Source organism: Paramisgurnus dabryanus, chromosome 15 (assembly GCF_030506205.2).
Source record: "Paramisgurnus dabryanus chromosome 15, PD_genome_1.1, whole genome shotgun sequence".
In the NCBI taxonomy this organism is placed as follows: Eukaryota; Metazoa; Chordata; class Actinopteri; order Cypriniformes; family Cobitidae; genus Paramisgurnus; species Paramisgurnus dabryanus.
Genome location: NC_133351.1, coordinates 30,458,598 through 30,485,203, shown reverse-complemented (window position 1 = coordinate 30,485,203; position 26,606 = coordinate 30,458,598). Strand labels below are relative to the sequence as shown.

The window sequence follows — 26,606 nt, the reverse complement described above, 5'->3', positions numbered from 1 at the left end:
ATACAGTACGTTCAGTTCACGTTCGCCCAAAATATGAACGAGTTCATGAACTTTCGTTCAATGAACTCGTTCAGGCACAACACTGCATGTAGACTTCATGCGTAAAACAGGTCTCTTGCTGGTTGATTGATGCATCTCTACTTTTTCTACAAATTTTGTCAATGTTTTGGAATTAGAACACACTATACATGTACTAATGGCTAACATAAACTAAAATCCCAAAAATCTTAAATTTTGATTGCATGGATGACGCAGACTTTTATGACAAGCTGTCATTGTTCGCATTGAAACTTGATGGAAAAGGAACTTATGAAAGGTTTATTTGGAATTCGTCTATGAACATGTGAAGAGCTCAGATGCAAAAGCCCCTAAATTCCACCTCCATCAAAAATTAGATAATTATATTAATCGAATGCTTTCAGCACGTATTATACATTCATCAAATATTTTTGTTTCAAATCCACTTAATTACAGCATCAGGCCATTTAGAAATAACATTTTGTTGCCAGAATCTGTTAAATGGCTCATTGATTTTTCAGCAAAGTCATCAAAATATATGGAAGATGAATGTGAAATGACTAGGGATCACATTCAAATTGGCATCCTTTGTGAGTACAGTACCTACATACAACCCAAATGTGGCAGTGACATTAATGTGTGGTTTATTTTTACATTTGATTTTGCGACTATTTACTATGTCTTGTCCAAATAAGTGTTTTTTAAGAAGTAGTGTTTTTTACCAAAAAGCTTGCATGTACTTAGAGGGTTTTGCAGCAAAAGACAGACAAATGTGTTATATACTAATAAAAAGACTAAAGTGACATTTGTGAAAATAGGACATTTCAATTACTGATTAATAACATTTTCAATGCCATTAAATTACTGCACCTAAACATAAAAGACTGATAAAAAAGCTTATTACAAGAATGTCAGACGCGCAATATGCAGGGTTTTGTATCTGAAGATTTCATACGATGGCAGAAAATGGCACTGTTGGCTGTCACTTTAGCGTTATGTTATGTACATCTTGAAGTAGGGGTGGACGATAAATAGGCTGCGATTTTCATGCATATCTCATCAGTAAAGCAGGTTTCGTAATAAGTACACTATTAGAAAGGAATTACACATCTTTGTGCGTTAAGCTTTTAGCACATTATGGGCCCTATTTAAACAATCTGAATGGCAAGTGCGAAGCGCACCGCGCAAGTGAGTTTGTGGGCGGATCTTGGGCGCTGTTGCTATTTTCCCAGCGTGAGAAATTACTCTTGCGCAGGTTCCATGGCGGGTTGCTATTATTATGACGGATTTACCAGGCGTACGCCAGGAGCGGTTTACAGCCGAGGAGACCCACGTTCTTGTAAGAGCAGTCAAAGGCAGATAAGTTGTTTTGTATGGGGATAGGAGACACCCGCCCAAATCAGGGTAGGTTAAACAGGCGTGAGAGGAAATAGCCACAGTCTCATCAGCTGGCATCCCCATCGTTGCGCCAAGCGCTACAATGATGTCAGGAGACGGGGGAATCCCAAGCTTGCCAGCATAAATCGGGCACGCCGTGTAATGGGAGGTGGATCTGCCTCAGGACCTGATGCCAGCAGAGGACATCGCTGCGTCCACCCTCACCGCTGAAAGCCAAGAAACGCAAGCAGTCCAACCCCAAAGTACTCTTACAAATCAAGTTCATATAGATTAAGGTTTCTTATGAAAACATTTTAATTATTATTTACATAAAATAAACGTAATACAGCCACACAACAAACTTATGAAAATATTTTAATCGTTATTTGCATGATAATTTTTTAACGCAGCCACACAATAAATAAAAACTATCACCACAATGCTCACCACTATGATTCCCCTTATCTCTTGTATTAAAATTTTTAAGTGTAACAATTTATGATTTGCAAAAATAACTGTTGCATCTGTGTAGATTAGATAAGCAAAGTGTGTGCGTGTTGTGCACGCTATACATTATGGTCAAGCATGCGCCCTTAAAATAGCATAATGAGCAACGCGCCACTGACTTTAAACTTTTTTTTTCTGGTCAGTGGCGCAATTGTTTTTTGAAACTGCAAAATAGCATCAGGGATGGTTTGCGCCGGAACACGCCTCTTTTTTTGCGCTGAACCGCCCAGAGAGCGCAAGTTCATTCCCTAGTTTGCCGACGTGCGTCTGTGGAGGGAAAAACCCGCTGTGCGCCGGTGCAAAATACGAATGATACATGCGTCACTGACAAAGTCAATTGCCCTGGGTGCAAGATAGGGCCCTATGTGTCATTTTGTGTTTATTTTGTGCACAAGTTGCGTTAAAAGTCAATAATAACACAGAGATGGGTGGATTTTGGGACAACACACTAATTTGTTGTTTTTAACACATTCATTCTAATAGTGTAGTAAATCGCCATCACCTGGTTTCAGATGGAGCGGCATTTACTACACAGAGCCATATAACACCTAGAAGCTCTGCAAAATCGCATACATTATCGGAGGTGATTTGTCCACCATTATGAACACAATTTTGCCAAGCTTCTCAGTGAAAAACGGCTTTCTGTAGTCCTTAAATTTATCGCCCACCTCTATCTTGAAATGTTTAGTCAGCTTGAAGTGCTCTCTAACTCTTTGGCTGTCCTGACAGATTTTGCACTATGCCTTCAATTCTTGCTTTTAGCTTTAGTGATAGACCATCAGAAATAAGTTATTTGGTCATATTGAGATAAGGATATAAGAAAAGCCAACAGATAACACAATTTTTAATGCATTTTGCATGAAAATTGCTTCCATTTATCTAACTTGTTTTTTGCTCAACAAGTGTTTGTGCTATCTTTATTTACAATAAATAAATGTCCAAATACTATATCGGCTTCCTTGTTTTTAGTTTTTTTTTGGATCAGCACTTTCACAATATGAAGCAATAACCAGCTTTTGGCAATCCATTTCGAAAATCCATATATATAATGTTCATGCATGTCAGTGCATAGCTTAATGAATATCTCAATAAGCTCATTTTCATGTCATCTCAATAGAGCAGTATTCAGTGTAAGGTCTTTTTCTAAGAATATCTTATCGTCTCTGCTGGTGTAAATGAAGTTAGCGCTGTTTCATCACTGTGATAAATTGTTTACAGTCTCTCTCTTCTTGTTCACAGTCTCTCATTTTCGATGAAGTGGACCTTTCAGATGCCAGTGTCGCTGAATCAAGCACAAAGAATGTCAACAACAGTTTCACGGTAAGTGGTCAGTTTTATGAATTATTCCAACATAGAAATATATGTGCAACCTTAGAGGTGGTTCACATTTCGTGGCTATTTTGTGCGCAAATGCATTATTTTTAAAGTAGGGCATACTCAAATATTTAAACTTTTCAGAGAGCTGCGTCCGCGTGTCATGTGACAAGAACCAACCATTCAGCTTCACCCTTTACGTATCAACATTGGGTCATGTAAACAAACAATCATAGCAGTACAGGGATACACAGGACAAACTTTGGGGAGTGCGGCTAAATGTTGCTTAGCAACTACCAGAGCATATGCATTTGTAGGAGCTTATCTTTCAAATGCAAAATATATAGGAAGAGAGTATTTAAATGATTCATGAAATGTACTGGTGTTTGTGCCAATATTTGACATAAAAAAATTGATAAGAATTGATAAACACTATAAAAACATCTTGTGACTGCTGTTTTTTTCTCACAAAATTTGAGGATGTGAGGGCTAACTTAGAAACATCCACAAAGTACTGAATCCCATATTTTTTAATATGAAGGACTAAAATGATAAGCTGTATTCAAGACTTAGCGTCATTGTGAACAGTGGCGGCTCATCACTGCTCATTCGAAGGGCGCTCATTCAAAATAAGTGTTCGGAGTGTCATGTGTGTTGCTTGCGTTTTCAAAATATGGGTTTGTTGCGTCATGTGAACCATGTGCATCATGTGTTTTGTCAAAATAAGTGCCTGCTGCACACGCGTCAAAACCGTTTATGATAAAAGAGACGCTCACGTTCACAAAATACAAGCAAGATACTCCCTTAACAGTAAACTCTGATTACGCATGAGATTATGCGAGTGTCTGGCAAACGCGAGCATCTCTTTTATCATAAACCCTTTAGACGCGTCTGCAGCAGGCACTTATTTTGACAAGACAAGTGATTCACACAGAGGGCCCTATTTTAACGATCTGAAACGCAAGTGCGAAGCGCAAAGCTCAAGTGACTTTGTGGGTGGATCTTGGGCGCTGTTGCTATTTTCCCGGCGGGAGAAATAACTCTTGCGCCGGGCTCAATCAATAAGGGGTTGGTCTGAAGTAGGTTCATTATTCATAGGTGTGGTTTGGGCGTAACGTCAAATAAACCAATCAGAACGCTATCCAACATTCCCTTTAAACACAAGGGCGCAAGTTCCATGGCGGGTTGCTATTATTATGACGGATTTACCAGGCCTACGCCAGGAGCGGTTCACAGCCGAGGAGACCGACGTTCTTGTAAGAGCAGTCAAAGACAGAGAAGTTGTTTTGTATAGGCATAGGAGAAACCCGCCCAAATCAACGTCGGTTAAACAGGCGTGGGAGGAAATAGCCACAATTGTCTCATCAGCTGGCATCCCCAGGACGTTGCGCCGCAAGGGCTACAATGATGTCAGGAGACGGGGGGATCCCAAGCTTGCCAGCATAAATTGGGCACCCGGTGTAACGGGAGGTGGATCTGCCTCAGGACCTGACGCCAGCAGAGAACATCGCTGCGTCCACCCTCACCGCTGAAATCCAAGAAACGCAAGCAGTCCAACCCCAAAGTACACTTACAAATCAAGTTCATATACATTAAGGTTTCTTATGAAATCATTTTAATTATTATTTACATAAAATAAATGTAATACAGCCTCACAACAAACTTATGAAAATATTTTAATCGTTATTTGCATGAGATTTTTTTACGCAGCCACACAATAAATAAAAACTATCACCACAATGCTCACAATGATTTCCCTTATCTCATGTGTTAATATTTTTTATTGTAACAATTTATGATTTGCAAAAATAACTGTTGCATCTGTGTAGATTAGATAAGCAAAGTGTGTGCATGTTGTGCACGCTATACATTATGGTCAAGCATGCGCCCTTAAAATAGCATAATGAACAACGCGCAACGCGCCACTGACTTTAGACTATTTTTTTCTGGTCAGTGGCGCAATTGTTTTTTGAAACTGCAAAATAGCATCAGGGATGGTTTGCGCCGCAACACGCCTCCTTTTTTGCGCTGAACCGCGCAATTTCATTCCCTAGTTTGCCGACGTGCGTCTGTGGAGGGAAAAACCCGCTGTGCGCTGGTGCAAAATACGAATGATACATGCGTCACTGACAAAGTCAATTGCGCTGGGTGCAAGATCTCAGGATCTCTCTATATTTTGGTAATAGGAACCACACACATGATGGGTTTTAAATGATAGTGTTGTCATGAGAAGAGCATCTGAGTTTGTGAGAGCATGTAAACAAGCAATAGAGTCAGCATCTTAGATCAAACCTGTCAAAGAGCAGTGACCGCGCGTCTAAAAACAGCAGAGCGGCTCCCCGGGCACAGCTATAAATAGAAACAGCAGAGGACTAAGAAAGCACAAAGGAGAAGGATGAGTTATTTTTAGCAGCAGAGACCTTGAATACTCCACTGAGTGTGGTTTGCTTGATTTGATTGCTGACACATTGTTTAGCGGCGGGTAAGACGAGCGGACCCATGCGGGTGATTGCGCTATACACGTGTTCAGAGCTAGCTGCCATGCTTTTCCCTTAAAAGAAATCACATGCTGCCAGGAAAAGCAACAGATGCTCGTTATACATGTAAATTATTGAGAGGATCTTGTTGAGGCTTTTTTTAGAAAACCTTTTCTTATTCTGCAGATCATCATTTAAGAGATTTCTACTTTAGAAGAGTCTAATTATTTACAACATAGGATGTCTGCTTTAATCGTTCACATATGTTCTCCATAGCGATTTAACAGTTATATAAGTCTCTTTATGGAAGTCGTGCCACTGGGCGCCCAATGCTAAAATCCTATCTACTTGAATGGGGAAAGACAGATATCTCTAAAATCATGTGCTAAAATAAGCAACATATTTCTGCCCAACAATTAAACTTGAAATCAACTATAGAAGAAATTGTATTTCCTAAGCTTAAAACACCTTTACTCAAAGTCACAACCAATAGAGTTCAATGGTAACAATGACCATAGTTAGTTAACAAAGCTTTTGGGAAACACAGCCATGGTTAGCAAGAATAGACACATAAAAAATAACTAGACCGCTCTAAGGTAAGCTGCTGTGATGGGTCATCGTGCCACCATATTGGCAGTAGCCTGCAAATAAATGAGAGTAAATAGGGGAGTTGCAAATATAAATATAAATTGGATATAAAACACATTAACTTTTACATTTCTTAACCGATTTCAATGATTTTTGATTTGTGTGTAGTACATAAATGTTTAGTTTACAGTTACAGTTTGAATCTTGATTGTTAAGACTTTAAAAAGTATTATTTTTATAAGGAATCATGATTGTATACGCTTGTCATGTATTGATGTGAGAGAGGTTTTTGTATTGTTTACCCCAAGTATTTAGTTTTCTTATGCATTCAGCAAAATCAGCAAATCCAAATCAAAAAGTGATAGTCTGCATTTGTTTTATATCACTAAAAGTATATCATACATATAAAACAATGTTTACCAACAACAACAATTCTCCAGGGGTGCAAACCTTTAGGTGAAATTCGCTATTTTGGATCCAAAATAGGTCAAACTTGTGATTCATGAGATCCAATTAGTTGTTTTTTTTTGGGGGGGGGGGGTCTGTCGCATTGAATTAAATTATGAAAAATCATGTTCATTCTTTTTGTGGTAATGATGTCAAATCAGTAACCAGTTTGGCGGGTTATGTTTCTCAATTTATTTACCTTATTTGCTGCAGAAGTTTAAGTAGTCTGTGCAGATTGAGCGTGCATACTCAACTTGTAGTATTTATTCAAGCGGATGCAAAAATACCTTGTTTCACGTCTTATATTTACCCTCTTATTTACAGTACGTATCACATGATTCTCGTAAGAAACATGCAATAGCAAGGCAATGGCAACACGCATTATTATGCTAATGGGGTCAAGTGCTGTACATTCTCCAGCATTCATGTCTTTCATAACATTACATAAAGCAATAAAATAGCGCAGTGTCTTTCGAAAAGAGTGTTTTCTTTGCCTATATCTGAACAACTTCTTAAGAACAACTTTCTCCGACTCAACTTTGTACATTTATCCAGAGATAAAGCATGAACTCGATGAGAGATGTTGTTTGCTGCATTGCCAAGTCCTTTGCTTTTTTGCGGACTAAGATTTGGGCTTCTTTGAAACTGTTTCAGTGAGTTTATGTTTTTCTTCGAGTTAAAGGATTTTGTTTATAAGTAATTGGTATTTGGGCTGTGAATAGTCATTGGGATGCTTTTGGGATAGCTTTGAATGCTGGTTTTGATATGCGAATCTGGCAACCCTGGCTCTGGACTTACACAGCCGTTTAGTGAATGTACATGCAAACAAACATTTTAATTAGATTGCAATGTTTAGGGTACATGTAAACTGTACTGTAGTAACATGCAATCTGAATAAATTTCAGTTGGATTGACACAATTTTGTGCATTTAAACATATTGTAGATATAGTCGAATTGTGCAGCATCTGCATTTCTGTATTTTACGTCTTAATAACCGTCACTAAGCAACAAGTAAAGATGTGCTGGTTTGTCTGCCTTGACAGAAATTGCACAGACACAAGAAATATTGTGTGCGGTAAGTAACGTCCCAGGTCATGTTAACTCACAGATCAGGGTATTGTAGACTGTACATCTAATACATGCTGTATTAGAGCTGTGAATGTAAGATGTTGTGTAAACAGAACAGACCCTGGGTTATTTGTTTATGTGTACTGAATAATATAAAATACAAATTTCTGTAACACTTTACAATGAGGCTGTATTTGTTTACATTAGTAAATGCATTATCTAACATAACAAACAAAACAATATAGTTTTTCATCATTTATTCTTGTTTATGTCAGTATCATTATTCGTGTTAGTTAATGGTGCATTAACTAATGTTAACAGTTTCAACTTTGATTTAAAAATTAAATCAAATTAATCAGATTTACAATTAAGAATAATTAATAAAAAGATTCAAATGAGAATACAACTAATAATTGATATATAAACTGTGATATGTATATACGCTTGTGTCTCTGTTCATAGTTAAATAGCGATATATCTCTAGTAGAGCTGCAATTATCGACTATTTTTTTTTTCAACCGATTAATCTATTGATTCTTTTTTCGATTAGTCAAATAGTCTAATGATTTTTTTTATATATAATTCACCAACAAATAATAAATTTAACATCTGTCAATGCCATTAATGCCAACACAGATAAAAAGTGGCAGTGCCAAGGAAAATATAACAAATCACATAAAAACAAGTCGAACATAAATTCATCCTAACATAAACAGTGCCTTATTCATCTTAAACAATAAAATATACATATATTAATTATTAAAATGAAATAAGTAACATAAAAATTAATCAAACTGAATGAGCATCAACTTTAACATAGATCATTCTAGCTAAACTTTAGAAACGTTCATTTTATATTTTATAAACAGCGTTTACGCTGCTGTTACTTTAAAGAAATACATGCCAGGAAAACCTAACAAGACAAGCTTCTGTAATATCTGTGCACATTTTCCCAAAAAAAAGTTAGTTAGGAACTCCGCACTGCCAGCTGGCTTTCTGTGCATGCAGGCACATGCCTATCAGCTCTCAGTGTGACAGTAAATTATTATTTCATAACTTCTTATTAATAAAAAACATGTTCCGCTCTTTATTTACTGTTTTAACATACTGCCCAGACGCGACGTGATGTTGCGTCATTCGGGCGTCTCTGAGCTCATATTAAACAAAGATGTAAACACAGCTGTATCAATCACAATATATGGCCTGCATAGTTCAAAAACTTACGCTGCCGTCTCATCATTTTAAGATCAGAGAGTCCCAGGATGTTCATGCATAGATGTTGTGCTGCTGTGGTGTCCCATCTCACAGCTGTCAATCATAACGTGACACAACCGTTTTTATAGCATTTAATAACTAACTAAAAACAAACCTATTTTAAAAACAAACACTTGAATTTACATCAGCGTGATAAAAACAACAGTAAATGACAGAAACCAGCTACGGAAAAAAAGATAATTGAAATGTAATTAAACTGTATAGTTGGTCTCAAGTCCCATTGAATAATATGGGGGAGGCGGGGTTTATGACCAATACTGGGACCATTCACTGGGGGGCGATCAAGACGTTTTTTCTTCACTTTTCAGGGCTGGTTCGGCACGCTCGGTTTAAAACATGACGGTGAGCAAATGACAAAATTTTCATTTTGGATGAACTATCCCTCAGAAAAATGAAGTGTTGGGTTTAATTGTTTGTTTGTCTGTTTGTTTATTTGACAGGGACAGTGCATGGCTCTCGGCCATACCAGAATTAGCTACAGGCTAAATTTCATCTGCAATCAAATATACAATGTTAACAGGTCCCACGCAATTTGTTTAAGTGATCTCAACAAACAATAATTTAGTTCATTTTACAAAATAAGTTTAAGTAAACTCAACTAGTAGAGTCAACAAATAAAAATTAATTAAGAATGACAAAAATTTTAAATAATGCCATTTTATAAACTCCACCCCCTTTAATTAGGATTTAATAAGTCCACAACACCGAATAAATCAAGCAAATCACAAACATATTTGAAATGCAATGTTACATTCCAAAACATTTGTTTGTTTTGTTCTAAAATATGTCAGAACAAGTTAATTGACTCATATTTGACCACTTATTACTCACGTACCTATCTAATGGTGTTACACTTCTGCAAGAGAGCGCCAGAATAGCAATTACCCATAATACACTGCAAAATCCTCAGCCAATGGGATGCAAGTCTGTATTGGTGTTATTAATCCTTTACTTTTATGCAACAATGTTATGTTGGCTGAACAAATAAGTTTTAAGTAAAGCTGACAAGATACCCTCTTTTGTTGAATAAACTAGATTAAATTAAGTTCACATTGTTAAATTGATTTTTTTAAAGTTATCACAACATGAAAGAATTAAATAAAATTGGCAAAAGTGAAAGTCTGTCTATTTGGATGACCTATGGCAGACAGAGGCAGTGCTAGGAAATTATTTGGTGATGTTAGTGAAATTGTGTTCTTTTAGAGAACTTGCTCAGTTGTGGGAATCTATTTTCAGTTCACTATTTTCGAAACATAAAATCCTCCTACGTTCTGTGAAAATATAACGTTGATATCTTTAATATTGACTGAGTAAGACCATGTGAAAGATTAGAATGAATGTAAAATCAATCCAACTTTGATGCTCCTAATCTCATCATTAGACTTTAGCCTGGATTTCACAGACAGGGTTACAAATGTTTTGTTGAAAGAAACAAGAACTGTGAAATCTTTGGTAGCACAAATCTGAACAGATCCTCTTTTTCTCAACTGCTGTCCTGATATAGCTCAACAATTCTCATGTTATTGCCTGCTGTGCTTTCATCATTGCTTTTAGATGAAAGTGTCTCCTAAATGTCTAAACCCAAATGTGAAAAATCTCAAATTATTGATCGTCTAGGAGAAATAATGTAGACTACACATTAAGGAAAGCTTCTTTGTCATTTCTGTTTCCTGTAGAGAAGTCCTTGTCTTCCAGTAAGGCACAGCTACTTTGGTCTCCATTTTTACTGCAAACTACTGCCTTGTAGTCAGGCTGTGTTTTTTCTCTGCTGCTAAAAATAGCACATGGCGCTCGCGTGTATCTGAGGGAGAGAAGCGATCTGTCTGCGGAACAAAAGGAAATCCTCGAAGTGATGTCACTCGGTGAAGGGCGCAATGGGGGGGACGGGGGTTGTTCAGGTAGCGGAAGATAGAGAAGAAGCGAGGCGGATTGAGCGATGGAGGTTGACGGGGAGAGATGAGATCCATCCCACTCTGATCTGTTTATAATGACGTGCTTCTGCTTGACTTGCTCTGTGGCCCAGGGAGATTTCTAATGGAGCGCAGCACCCAGCTCGAAGACAAACAAACATCCGAGCAAAAACCACAGGGCTTCTTTAAGATGGCTATTCGGTATGCACATTTTTTTTTTTTATTCATCATAAAGATTTTTGTTGTGTGATGTGTGCATCGCCATGTGGAAATACTCTGTGTGGCGTTACATGTGACTGTGTGCGCATGCATGTGTGTCTCAAGTGGGTTGTTCCTTGGGCAGTGGTGGGTTTTGCACCAGTTGGGGAGGGTTGAGAAGGACCAGGAGAAATCAGGCTTTACACACAGAGACAGGCATGCAGGAGACATTAGCTCGTGATTACAGAGACAACGCTGCAATTGAGAGAGGATCACTGGTGAGTGCACTACACAGACATGTGCATACATCAAAGCCATAGCATGAATTCTACATTCGTTTGCGTGTGTCGTCTGCCGAGGGAATAGAAATGTACCTTTAGATTATGGAGGACCTCTTTGTTAGACTTTTCCTTAACGTTGTCTGCTGGAATATCTGTTGGAGAGGAAAGACAGCGTGTTGCACCTTGAAGTACACGTGAGGGAGGCAAACCGTGAATTCCTGCAGCGTGTGTTTTCTGTTGCCAGCGTTTTAAGAGAAAGATTTCTTTATACTCGATTGGCATCAGATTGGCTAGAGCATTTAAGGAGCTGAAAGAAATAGATTTGTCAGTTTGTTTTCATGCCAGTTTTGCAGACTTGATGCGTCGCTTATGAAATTGCAACAGGCATAAGAAAACCATTGACAAGCAAATGCCATTTTATGTCGTATTTACAGTTCTATAAGTAAATGTTTTTTTTTATTTTGGAATTGTTTGTGATTTAATAAGTGAATACAAATATTATTAATATATGTAATGCTATGTCTAATATACAGATTATATTAACAGCATAACAATTAAATTAATACATCAGTTTGTATTATGTGGCATGTGCCTGCTTTGCTTAAAAGGGCCCATATTATGCCCATTTTTAGAAGATATTATATAAGTCTCAGGTGTGCCTAGGATGTGTCTGTGAAGTTTCAGCTTAAAATACCCTGCTGATCATTTGTATATGATCTGTCCACTGTCCAAAATGCCCCTATTTGGGCCCCTATTTGGGTGGGTGTATGTTTAAATGCAAATGAGATACTGCTTTCGGTTCAAAATAAATCTGATTGCTGTAAATACAGTCTGAGACAATAGTATATGTAACCGCAGTAGGGCTACAACATGCTAACAAATACATTTAGGAAAGCTTAAGAGTAAAACTTTACCAGTCAGTCAGTGGCTGTGAGTGGGGCTTTGTCAGTGTGACATCACATTAATAAGATAATTAAAATAAGACGGCTTTGGTTTGATGGGGATTAAAAAAGATTTGAGTGGGTGGATTTTCCATTGTAGGGTGGATGTAACACACATTTGTGTCCAAACACCCTGTAAAGGTGGATTTCGTATAACACTGGCCCTTTAATTCTAATTAATATTATATTGGATTTTAGTTCAACTTGATGGATTAAGTAGTCATAACATACTAGGGTTTAAACAGGTAAATATACTAAACAGGGTTTTTTTAGATTGTCAGAAATTATAATGAATTAATTACGGTCACAACTTGCATTCTCTCTTTTTTATGTAATAATAAAAATATGTTTGCAGTTTTAATATGGTGTCTCTAGATTTATTTGGAAGTCATTGACAGGTTCAGTGCTGTGTTTAGACAGATTGTGCATCACCTGTCCTGTGAACATGTTGTTTTGGCGACATACTGTACTTTACTACAATTAATGTATTGGGTTTTAGTTTTAATTTGGTTAACCCTTTATAACCTAAAGCAAAAATAGGTCGCTTCTATACATTTTGGCATTTTGACTGCCAAATACTAACACGATGTGCTATTATCAAAAGCAGGGTATAATTTTATTCTAGAAAACAAATGGCTGTATGTTTGTAAATAGACTTTAAAAGGCAAAAATACAAACATATTACAACATATTATCCATGATCTTTTATCTTTGAGGCCTGAAACCAGACTCTTGGTATCGTTTTCGTTTTGTTTGTGCTTTTATTTTAGCTAGGTTGGTCTGCTGAATTAAATGATCTGGGAAGGAAGCCTGCTAAGATTAAAAGGTTCAAAGATTCAAGGTATAAACTAATCTAGTTCAAAGTAATACACCGCCTTCATTACTCAAAAACAAGATTAGCCTAAATATTTCCCTCTTTATCTTCTCAAGGTGGCAAAAGGGACACTGGCACATCTATTTTGGTTTTGCCCTGTTTTGTATGATTTTCGGTCTATAAGTCCATACAAAACTGAAATTCAAGCCGATTACAATATTGATATTACTTTGTTATTCTATTGTAATGGATACCCTTTCTTATACTCAGGGTGTAATGCCAAGCATGATTGCATCCAAAAAGTAATACTCCTTAAAGGCGGGGTGCATGATCTCTGAAAGCCAATGTTGATATCTGAAATCACTGAAACACGCCCCTACCCCAATAGAATCTGGACTTTCTTTTGATAGACCCGCTCCACATTTACTCAACCCAGGCAACGAAGACACGCCCCTTACTACTGATTGGCTACAAGTGTGTTTTGGTACTCGTCCCGACTTCCAAAGTGTTTTTCAAAAATCTGCCTTTAAGTGGAAATCTTCCCAAGCTCCTTGATTTTCAAAGATGAGATGTGTTATATTATTCAAATCCAACAACTACATTTTGCTGAGCTAAGCTCACAAAAAAGATTAGAAGCCAAATGGGGACCTCTCTTGAATATTTTGGAAATTTAATGATGTCTTTTACTTGCAAATCTCCCCTTGGTATGTGTCTCAGACTTACAAAATGACAAATATTGTTTTTATCTATTTAAATTTTTTGTGTGTATTTTGTATAAATGTCTATTGAATAAGGCATTTTTTACTTTTTGTTTTTTTTTAAATGTCTCTTTTGTATGTTATTTGTTCTTTATAAAACCTTAAAACTCTAAATAAAATGTTAAAAAAAATTAAAAACAAAAATTTTATGATGATTTATTAACATAGTCGGGAGGAACAAAGTCAAATAATCTACTCAAGTATCACGTCATCTCAACCAGCTGTCTACAATCAGTAATCAACATACCCAATCAGCACAAAGGCAAGCCTATATATAACCAACCCATTCTCACTCCTCAAGGCATCAAAATCTGAAGCATGCTCAAACGCCTTCAGCGTCAGTATGAAGAAGTGAAGGGTGCCCCTATACATCACTATATCGACGAAATGGGAACTCCGTTGCTTTCATGCTAATTTCTCAGCGTCGGATATAGACGAAAGGGAATCCCGGAAGGTGATGCCGTCACGTTATGCGACGATCGGCAGGATCATGCCGCTTCTGGACGTTAACTACTAAATTTTTGTTCCAAATTTTTTACCATTGTCGCTTGGGGTTGGGGTTAGAACCACTTTCTGTTACATAAAATTACATCCTAACCCAAACCCAACTCTAACCCTAACCCCAAGCGACAATGGTTTAAAAATCCGAAGACAAAAAGTATAAACCAATACAGACATCCTAACCCAAACCGGAACTCTAACCCCAACCCAAAGCAACAGTGGCTTAAAGATCAGAAGACAAAAAGTATAAACAAACTGACATCCAAACCCCAAATCTAACCCCAACCCCAAGCGACAATGGTTTAAAAATTGGAAAAAAATTGAGTAGTTACGTCCAGAAGCGGCATGATCCTGCCGATCGTCGCATAACGTGACGGCATCACCTTCCGGGATTCTCTTTCGTCTATATTCGGCGCTGAGGGATTAGCATGAAAGCAACGGAGTTCCCATTTCGTCGATATAGTGACGCATAGGGGCACCCTTCGCGTCTTCATACTGACGCTGAAGGCGTTTGAACATGCTTCAGATTTTGACGCCTTGGGAAGTGAGAATGTGTTGATATAACACAATCAAACTCACCTAAGGATCCTCTACAGTCTTCAGAATCCCTCCACCATCCCGTTTCTTCTTACTCACCATGTTACTTCCTAAACTTGGGGGGGGGGGTACTCTGCGTTCAGGCCATTTACTTGTATTTATTTAGAAACACTCAAAAACTAGTGAATAACAGAATCTAACAATCTAGACTTGAATAATATACTGTAGTACATACATACAAGTCTTATTAAAGTTACTGATGTACACAGTTTTCATTTAGGAGGCTTCTGCATTCATTGAAATCTGGTGCTCTCTAACCTTATGCGCTTCGTAACTCACTGTTCAAATCCCCCCCTTCCACTCTCCACGAAAACAGCAGCGATTGGCTGACAGAAATCAAGAACTGTAAAAAACCACATAATATTGTCAAAAATTGTCTGCTTTTGAGGAGCAATTCAAATTTGTTTGGCAACGACACATCCAGTTTAATACTGTTAAAAGAGCCTAAAGAATGAATCTTAATATTCATCTTAATTTCAGCCAATACAGAAGGGATTAAACAAAAATCAGGGAGTGGCATTTTTTGTCATTCTTATTTGGAGTACTCAATTGGTCTGAAATACAAGCACTCAAGTACTTGGGGGCGGGGCGTGTACATCATAATAATACATTTTAACACCTTTATGAAAATTAACATTAACGAAACTATGACAAGAACAAAAACCCTGCTAGATTATTATTAATAATGCATTAGTTTTTTTTTTTTTTTATGAAAAATCTAACAGGAATAGCTTTATGCTTGATGATAAAACCTAATAGTAAATAAAAACTGGTACAATTCAACGCTTTGTTAATAATGACACATTTTATATAAAATTAATCCGTTATAAGCACAATATAAATTACAACATGCGACTAACTGCAGAAAATAGTGAATTTGAACTAAGTTGTCTTCTCAGTTCTGCTTGCGTTTTTTTTCTCTGTGATTTTAAGATGTTATGTTTGTCTGGGTTGCTTCTTTGGTACCGCTTGACATTTTATGATGATAACGCAATATAACACCTTAACTTGTGGTAGCCTTGTATGACGGCTTGGCGCTGCACATCCTTCTCTTGACTGTATTTTTGTCTACTTTCTTGAAGTGAGCCAGACATCACATAAAAACCTCAATTTCTAGTAAATACATAGATTTTCAGAAATTCAGTTAGTTTAGTATAATTTCATTTGATTTCAAGAGGATTACTGAATGATTGTTTTGGCATTAGTTTTACGCCACACTTTAAAAAGTTATTAAGGAGTTATATTTACTTGATCTGAAAAATAAAATGATCTTTCTTTGGTGCATTGAGTCATTAAAACATTTTAGTGAAAACAACTAATAACACATTAGTTTCCCATTAAAACCTTTTGTTTACAATTGAATTTATTAATTTATTTATTTTCAAGATTTTTATTGACTGGGATTCAGTCCAACTAATTAGATTTGATGATGCTGTGAAGCTTTCCTAATCAAACCCAGTGGTGTTTTCTCCAAGACCTTTTATCAAGATTGAATCTATTGATGTGGACTCCAGAATGTTCTGTATCTTATCGGTCTCATTGATTAGGTCACACTCGGTCCTGTGTTAAATAAAGCACCATTTGTCTCACATGGATGCTCTCTCATGAACTCTCTCGTTCTTCACTGTGATGGCTGCCCTTTCTGAGTATTGAACTGGAACTGCCCAGACAACAATTAGGCGACAATGCTTTTTAAGATTTTTCAACTCAATGTGTCTAACTTTAAAAAGTGTCTGAACACCCCCGCATCTTGTTTTATCCCTATCGAAATTCATTTAATCAAGGCAGTGTGAACCTGAGTTATTATGCGGGGCTTCCTCTGGATCGATTCATTGACTGGTTGTTTAGGCCAGCGTTTCCCAACCCTGTTCCTGGAGGCCCACACAAACAGTGCACATTTTGGATGTCTCCCACATCTGACCCCATTATTAAGCATCTTGTGCTGTGTCCGAAATTGTTCTGTATCTTCTATATAGTGCTGTATATTTGGCATCCGCCATTTAGTAGTGCTGTCCCAAACCTGAGGGAACAACTTTATTCCATACATTCAATCACTACTTTTTACCCACAATGCACTTTAAGGGTACATTCGATGTACACTCACTCACTTACTATTTCCCATGATACAAAGGGAGATGACCGCGTAACTGGAATCAGCTGAAGGATGCTGACAGTAAACGCCACAAATTTACATTTATACACTTTTGTTAGTTGTTGTTGTAAGTTATTTTCAACTTTTTTTAAATAAACAAATTAAGAATAAATGCAATACCTTTTATTTAAAATATAATACATATGTTTATTAAATATAATAAATAAACATAATAGTAAATAAATATGACAAGCAGTTGTTTTCGTCTCTTTATTATCAACTGATGCAATAAACATGACAAATGATGTGACAAACAGTAAGAAAGTAGATATTACCATTTCACAGTACGATCAATAAAGCCACACACGTATAAAGATTTAGACGAATCTCTGCGACAGCTCTCTGACGAATGGTATTTACGTCAGTGTCCAAAATCGGTAACTCAGTTTTGTTCACAAAAGATTTTCAAAGATTTATTATAAAAATAGATTTTTTTCCCCGCAAAATGCTATAAATCTATTGAATCAATATATAAATGTGCATTCATCTTTGCTATGTTATATTCATTTAGTTGACTAGTGGTATACACTGATTAAACATTAATGGCATTAATCAAAACACTTACTTTGTCATATTAAGAAAACTGTCATTGCTGCTGTCATCCTTGGGACGTCGTCGCAGAATTTTTTTGACAGCGATCAGCTGTAAAATGTTTTGGTCCTGCTCGATTTTCGTTGACTTTGCGTAAAATAATGGAAAGTTTTTTATAAGATCGGCTGTGGTGATTGTGTTAGCATGACAGAAGCTTGATCCTGTCGGGAGAACAAGCAACAGCCGGCATTTTTCCGTAACTCGAATACCTCTCGCATAAATTATTTGATTTTGATGGCTTCCCGTCACAGAAAACCACCACAGGTTTATCAATGCCATGAAAATTACTATTTTGTTTTTGTTTGTTTGTTGATCACGAAGTACAAAGTAGAATTCTGTGTGTATTCAACGCGCCGCCATTATTGTTTAAAATGCTTGGAATGGTAAGCTGTGATTGGTTGAAGGAAGATTGCGGTTTGGAAAAAGGGAGAAAAAATGACAGAACATCACGACTGATATTGGATTTGGGTGAAATGAAGAATTGGCTTTTTAATATTGACCTGATACAATACTGATTTTGGCGATAACAATTTTTTTTTAAATTGCATATTGGAACCAAACCCTTCATATATATTTTGCAAGGTTTTCTTAGCCATCTTAATGTAATCATGAACCGCAGTGTCATAAAACAAGAGAAATCACTCTGTGAAGTTTCTGGGTCTTGTGGAAAAGCTTTTAAACTAAGTGGCGGTCAAGGATGCTCTGGGAGTTGCCCATGTTTCATTGTCTAAGTGAGGAGGATGAACACCGACTAATGCGATTACTGCATCCTGGCGAGGCTGGAAATTGATAGTTATGTTTTTTGGCAAAGTGAAATGAACCGATCAGCTTTATAAGAATAAGACGATAAGCCTGAAAGCCTCCTTTCTGCAGTAGAAGTGTTTGACAGCATAGCCTGGACAATGTGACTGTTTTATTTGTTTTCGTGGATGATACGCAGTGGTGTACTTGTGGTTTAGATCTGCAGTATCTATGGTGAATATATAAATAAACATGAAGCTGTACATCAGTATGCCGTAGACTGAACTGCCCTTCACAGCTCGGAGCTGCACAGCTAAACATGCCTAACACACCACTTGTCATTTACTCTACAAGGCAGTAAAGGACAACTGTAGCCTTAGATACAGCAGCAGCTGCTCTGTTTACTGGCACAGGATGGTATTCACGAATGAGGCTTGCAAGATTCTTGCGTGTGGCCCACTGTGATGTCTTTAGAAGACTGGACAACAGCCAGAGACAATCCGTGGCTGAAATGTCCCTGTTGAACAAAAGAGTCACCTTGAAGGGGATTATTTATTAGAGCTCTTAAAGTTGAGAGAACATAACATGTTAAACTTGGAAGCTTTACGTATTTGACATTTAAGCAATTTATGTTATTTCGTAAAAAGTAGTTTTTTGTAAAAAACACAACGAAAATAATAGGCGTGGCTTGTTTTGCTCACTGTGAATTGATTGGATATAGAAAATTAGTAATTTCATTCAGAAATGGAACTCGCAGCAGACTGACAGTTAGAGGGGGCGGGGTTAATGTTGGCCCATATTAATAGGATATCATCTTGGAATTGATGGAGATTTGTGGGATGCACATCCAGGGCAGGAAGCTCCCGTTCCACCACATCCCAAAGATGCTCTATTGCAGTGATTCCCAACCGGGGGTACGCGTACCCCAGGGGGTACGTGAAGAGTTTCCAGGGGGTACGCGAAAAGATTTACATTTTGCTTTGATCTCATTTACTTTTAATAAAAATGTCTTTCGTTTGTCCAGTCATTTACATAAGATTGATTTTTGTGAGGAAAGCATTGTAAAAAGGACAACTTTGTAATTTTAATCTTATCATTAATATAATTAGCTGTCAAGAGTAAATGCGCTGCATGATCCAAAACGCAATAGCGATGTCCAACTTAAGAGCGATCTGACTATTTTCAATGAACCTGAATAGTTTCTAAAGACACAAAGTTTATCAACTATAAATAATGTTCAAATAATGTTATAATATTAATTCCCGCTGCCATTGCATTTTCAAATCATGCAAAAAAACTTTTGCATTGTTTTTGGCTAACATATTTTGTCCCGTATGATGTATTTTGTATTTATAGAGAATGTCTTAACGCATTTTGTTTCTCTTTATATTTGAACAGAATAACTTATTTGCACACTTTAATTATCAGTAACTTAAATTGAGATTTTAGTAAATTTAGGGCATTTACTAAAAAGGACGTGAGAGCTCAATTCCAAATAAGCGCCGGGGTGGAAAATTTGCGTGTGATTTACCACAAAGGCGCAAATAAAATACACAGGCACAATAATGACATATGCACATTTCTATAATGACCATTGCAATCTACTAAGAGCAGCGCAAATTAGTACAGGGCGCAAATAAGAGACATCGGCAGGACATCGCAATGAAAATGCGGACTGCGGAGTGTGAAATTCCTGCTAAGTAAAAGTACACTAAGAACTGGAGGATGAAAGATGAAGGGTCAAAGAAGTTTTAAAATACCTGATTTGACTTCTCCTCCTCTTTTCTCCAGCAAATTAAACATAGCATGGCTTGGCAAACTATATATATATTTTTAAAGTATGTTCCTCTGGCAAAATGTAATACTCTCATCGCATTAATGTTGCTTCTAAAAGGAAAACTTCCACAAATGAATATGCAATAAGGTCGCAAAAATAACACCTTTTCAGAGCTAAATATCTACTGCGTGTCTTAAGTAAGTTCAGTCGTTATTTAACGCCAAAATGATGGTTTGCGCCTAATGCGCAAGCTGTTAGTAAATCTGGCCCTTAAAGGGGTAATATGATGACATTTTTTTAATTTGTAAAATAAGTCTTTGGCGTATCCAGAGTCCATATGTGAAGTTTTATTTAATAACACCCTACAGATAATTAATTATAGCATGTCAAAATTGCCATTTTGTAGGCCTGAGCAAAATGTGCCGTTTTTGAGTGTGTCTTTTAAAATGCAAATGAGCTGATAAAATGCAAACAATAGTGGTTTGTTGAAAAAAAAACATGCTTCATCAGTCAGTGCTTTTTACTTTAATGTTTAATATTAATTATTAATTAATATTACTAATTATTTGTCTTTTAAACACAACTTTGGTTTAGTTTCGATGAAGGGGTACTTGAGCCTTACTGATAGGGCTGTGGGGGTACTTGGGGCTTAAAAGGTTGGGAACCACTGCTCTATTGGGTTGAGATCTGGTGACTGTGGGGGCCATTTTAGTACAGTGAACTCATTGTCATGTTCAAGAAACTAATTTGAATATTCAAGCTTTGTGACATGGTGCATTATCCTGCTGGAAGTAGCCATCAGAGGATGGGTACATGGTGGTCATAAAGGGATGGACATGGTCAGAAACAATGCTCAGGTAGGCTGTGGCATTTAAACGATGCCTAATTGGCACTAAGGGGCCTAAAGTGTGCCAAGAAAACATCCCCCACACCATTACACCACCACCAGCAGCCTGCACAGTGGTAATAAGGCATGATGGATCCATGTTCTCATTCTGTTTATGCCAAATTCTGACTCTACCATCTGAATGTCTCAACAGAAATCGAGACTCATCAGACCAGGAAACATTTTTCCAGTCTCCAACTATCCAATTTTGATGAGCTCGTGCAAATTGTAGCCTCTTTTTCCTATTTGTAGTGGAGATGAGTGGTACCCGGTGGGGTCTTCTGCTGTTGTAGCCCATCTGCCTCAAGGTTGTGCGTGTTGTGGCTTCACAAATGCTTTGCTGCATACCTCAGTTGTAACGAGTGGTTATTTCAGTCAAAGTTGCTCTTCTATCAGCTTGAATCAGTCGGCCCATTCTCCTCTGACCTCTAGCATCAACAAGGCATTTTCACCCACAGGACTGCCGCATACTGGATGTTTTTCCCTTTTCACAATATTTTTTATACCTTAGAAATGGTTGTGCTTGAAAATCCCAGTAACTGAGCAGATTGTGAAATACTCAGAGCGGCTTGTCTGGCACTAACAATCATTCCACGCTCAAAATTGCTTAAATCACCTTTCTTTCCCATTCTGACATTCAGTTTGGAGTTCAGGAGATTGTCTTGACCAGGACCACACCCCTAAATGCATTGAAGCAACTGCCATGTGATTGGTTGATTAGATTATGGACTTTATGTCCAAATGTGTTTTTGACAGCTTTCCTACTTTTGTTTTTTTGAGAGTGTATTAGTTTTTAGATATTTAAATACAAAAATCTTAAGTATTATGCCTTTAAGTCATTTATATGTTTGATTAGCAAAATGATTAAAAACCTTTTTGGCGAGGTCGACATTATTATCCGGGGTGATCAATTTATAATGATACACTATAAAGTACTATAACTGTTACTGTTAGATCTTCTTGTATTGAACATTCCTGTAAGTGATATACTGCTAGTACTTTGTGGGTTTAATGGTTTCATTGTCAAATGACAAAGTCATGCTGAAGAGAAGATTGAAGCCACTTATACAATAAAGATGATAACAGCACTAAAGAAAAACAAATGCCAGAGATAAGAAGCTGTGGAGAGCACTGCCATCCAAATCCCAAACATATTGAGCTATCAGGACGATACAGTAACAGGAATCAATTAACAAACCAACAAACAACCTTTTTCTAAAGTCTTACGATAAAATTGAGTACTTTATATCGACCATATATATATAAATGTCACATTTAAACCACCGGTTAGTCAACAATATCAGATTGTGTGGGCAAACAGTTGAATTTTCCCATCAGTGTTGTTTCAGTACAGGTGATGAGCATTAACTTCCTTAGGACTGCATCACCTGCTTCTCTGCGTGTGCTGCGATGTAAACAGTTGTTGTGTTGTTGCGCGCCCGTGGCGGCACCAACAGCATGTGGTAATGTTAAGGGTGCCGTTATTAATAAAATATAGGACTTTAAAAGCGCAGAAGTAGTGAGGCAGCCCCTGTTATGAAACAAGCTTTTAGCATTTTCCGAGGCACTCGTTCTGTCAGCTCGGATCTCGTTCGTGCTTCCCAAACAAGAGGAGCAGAAAAGTCCCGATGGGTGGAGGTTGCAGTTAAAGAGTAGAACAGGAGGAGGAGGAGAAGGAGGCGTGGGTTGGGGGCTTGTCCTGAGCTTCGTCTTTAAGAGCAGGAGACGAGGGGGGGACACTCAGTTGCATGCAGGAGGGTGAGACGCATCGTTTTCATCTGCTCGGATCACTGTCTCCCTGTAGGTAATTACACCATTCCGAAGGCTTATCCTGTGTGCCGAGAACAGGAAAGAAATGGAGGATTGGATCAGCTCGCTAAAATCGGTTCAGTCCAGAGAGCACTACGAGGTAAGGGCACAACTAAATAAGAGGTTTTATTTGTTTAGCAAAACACTCCTTTGGTGAATTAAAAGGTTAATTTGCATGGCACACAATCAGCTTCCACCTGATTGAATTGTTTTCAATCAGGTCCTGTGGAGATTTGGCCACATGCATGAATGTTTAAATTCAGCTGCTTCTTGTAAATGAGATGCATTTAGTATCATATGATTTACTTAGCTTGTTTAGAATAGAGAGAATTGCACAGTTTAATTTTCCGAAAAGCTAAATGTGCATGCATGCATGCAAGAGTTTTTAACACCTGAAACTGTATGTTTTTAAATAGCATGGTGGCAAGTGAAAGTGTGAACTGCGGCGTTGACTGTGTGTGTATGCTCTGTGTCTGTGTGACTGTATGCAGACTTTGATATGAGATGTACGGAAAGATGGTTATGTAAGACTCTCAGCCCCCGTGTTCTGCAATACCACACCCAGAGCTCCAGCGCTCCGCTTGCACCCCTAAACGAGGAGCGCAATTCTTTCTATTCAATCTATCTGTCATTCGAAATGCATCAGACCCACATTCATCACTGTCTCGTTTCATCAGGGTACCACAGGTAGATGCCCATCCCGCTGGGTGGCACGATCACCGCCTGTTAGAGGTAGAAACTGTTTTTTGGGGTGCAGTGTGCATGGGAGCTGTGGTGCAGTGTTGCGTTCAGGGGGGTTGTGTCTCCCACACTTGTGGCTAAGATACACAGGCCAATTTGCATGTCGCATGTATGTGTAAATAAGTGTTGAACGCAATGATTTTCATATCATTTAGGTCTGTGTTACACCATCATTGTGGAACAACATGTTCTTGCTGCGTTAATTTAGTTTTTGAGTCAGAAATAAAGAGATTTCAATCAGACTAAAAACATACTGAATTGTTGAAATGGCCTGTAAACATTTTTTAAATGGGTCATGAAATATTGGATCTTTATATTAAAAATATTAAGTTCAAATGTTTGCAAAAAATAATTTCTTATCCATATACAGACAAAAAAAAGACATGTTATATTTTCCAGAAACACCCACATATTGCCACTACATATACATATTGCATAAATGACGTCAACATTCAACTTGACTTTTGTGTTTCTCACAAAATGCATTATTATTCAGAATACATTGAAAACATTGGTCATCCGTGTTTGTGTTCTATTTTTAAGAGCAGTACTCTTAACAATGACACATCTGGTCACTTTAGCTTGTTAAACGCTGGTTTGAAGTTTATTACACACTTAAAGATTATCTATAAATAAGTCAACTTGCCTAATCACGACTAGTACTACCCGTATACATGCATTTCTAATACTGTTGTTTTGGATTGGTATGCCATGTTTTTGGACATTACATTTTGGACATGGTCTTTCTCAATTTCTTACACTGTCAAAAAATGGTCACTATCTGTTGCTGGGTGGCTTGGATCTTAAAAGTGTAGGGGACAAGGACATGTATGCGTATATAGTAAAGAAAAATAAAGAAAACTGTGACCCAACATATTATTCATACAGTGGTCTATACCAGTAAATTTAGGACCATGATTCAAACACTTTGGACATTTGATGGTCTTTCTCAATATCTTTCTCAATAAAGTGTTTTTTCTTTATTTCAATATTAATTTGTTTTGCAAATAAACTGTGAAAATGTTGAAGGTGTCTGAATTAGAGGTCTTCTCCGGTCCAAAGAAATGTACCCGACCCGAAATGACCCGAATCACTTTACACCCGATGTGCAGATATTTTTTTTTTTAAACAAACCCGAGAAAATTAGACCCGAGTCCAACCCGAACCAGTGGCAAATTTCTTTAATCCGACTGTACCCGAATGTAAACGGCGCTGACGTGTGTGCAGTCTGCAGCCCCGCACGCAGCAGTCAGACAGAAAGAAACCCTGCTGGTCGCACAGCCAATTTGACGAGCTGCTCCATTTGTACATGTACATGTATATTTAAAATTGACTGACATGTCTGTCTCAACGAAAATTAACCCACCGCCAGCCACACAATTATGCAAGTGCTCTTGGCAAACAGAAGAAAGGTTTGAAAAGGACATTGAGGCACACACGAGAGAGAGTTTGGGTATTCGGGTCCGTTCGGCAAAAACACATTCATTTTAAATTACCCGAGACCGATGATGATAACATTATACTCGACCCGTGTCTGAGACACACATGAAACTTTTACACCCGAACCTGATGGTCTCGGATCGGAATTCACATTTTTGGATCTAAGTTGACCCTTGAAGACCTCTAGTCTGAATACATTTTGGTTTGAATATAAAAAGCATCTGAAATAGTGTGTTGTGATGACGCAGCACTGACCTGATTGGACACGTGACAGTTCTTCGCTCACTTGTGATTTGGTTAATGCTACTTTACTCACAAACAAAAATACATGAGCGTTAATGGTGGTGGGCATGTCCCGCGTGATCTACACCCATGCTGGATGGGTACCCTTTCAAAAAGCTGCACCGAAAGAGTTCATAATAGGAACGTATTTTGTAACAAGTGTATACATATCTGTACCTACAGTATATGGTACATCTAAGGCCCTTTTTAAAGGGATAGTTCGGCCAAAAATGATATTAAACTCATGATTTACTCACCCACAAGCTGTCCGAGTTGCATATGTCCATCGTTTTTCAGACAAACACATTTTCGGATATTTTAGAAAATGTTTTAGATCTTTCAGTTGATTAAATATAATGTTATGGGGTCCACGACCTTCAAGTCCAAAAAAAGTGCATCCATCCTTCACAAAATAAATCCAAACGGCTCCAGGATGATAAACAAAGGTCTTCTGAGGGTAATCCGCGGGGTGTTGTTGTAGAAATATCCATATTTAAAACTTTATTAACAAAAATAACTACCTTCCGGTAGCGCCGCCATCTTAGTCGCGTCCGCATTCAGGATGAGTGCTTACGCAGCCTACGGAGGCTACTCTGCTGCTGCTCTGTGCCCCCGCCCTCCGAATTTGTCATACGTCACTAAGAAAAGTGCGTACACTACGCTAATACTCTCTCCTGAATACAGAGGAGTCTAAGATGGCGGCGCTACCGGAAGGTATTTATTTACATTAATAAAGTTTTAAATATGGATATTTCTACAACAACACCGCGCAGATTACCCTCAGAAGACTTTTGTTTATCATCCTGGAGCCGTTTGGATTTATTTTGTGAAGGATGGACGCACTTTTTTTGGACTTGAAGGTTGTGGACCCCATAACATTACATTTAATCAACTAAAAGATCTAAAACATTTTCTAAAATATCCGAAAATGTGTTTGTCTGAAAAACGATGGACATATGCAACTCGGACAGCTTAAGGGTGAGTAAATCATGGGTTTAATATCATTTTTGGCTGAACTATCCCTTTAAGGGTACTGCTCCAGTGACGGATTGGAACCATTTTTTGACCATTTTATCTGACAGTTTACAGCTGAATCACTCTTTCAATTGATAGAC

General features: G+C 37.7%; 1 protein-coding gene across 9 annotated transcripts in view; it reads left to right on the top strand.

Moving 5' to 3' along the window:
* Positions 1 to 26,606, top strand: part of dgkh (diacylglycerol kinase, eta) — a 151,383-nt gene that overhangs the window by 44,882 nt on the left and 79,895 nt on the right. For 7 of the 9 annotated variants that reach the window (XM_065293029.2, XM_065293031.2, XM_065293027.2 and 4 more), the window contains 2 exons: positions 3,142 to 3,222; positions 23,024 to 23,128. In XM_065293029.2, coding sequence (XP_065149101.1) covers positions 3,142 to 3,222; positions 23,024 to 23,128 — 186 coding nt within the window. Of the gene's footprint in view, positions 1 to 3,141; positions 3,223 to 10,816; positions 11,184 to 11,347; positions 11,459 to 23,023; positions 23,129 to 26,606 lie in introns of those variants that run through there. The other 2 variants (XM_065293035.2, XM_065293034.1) reach the window with 2 other exon arrangements.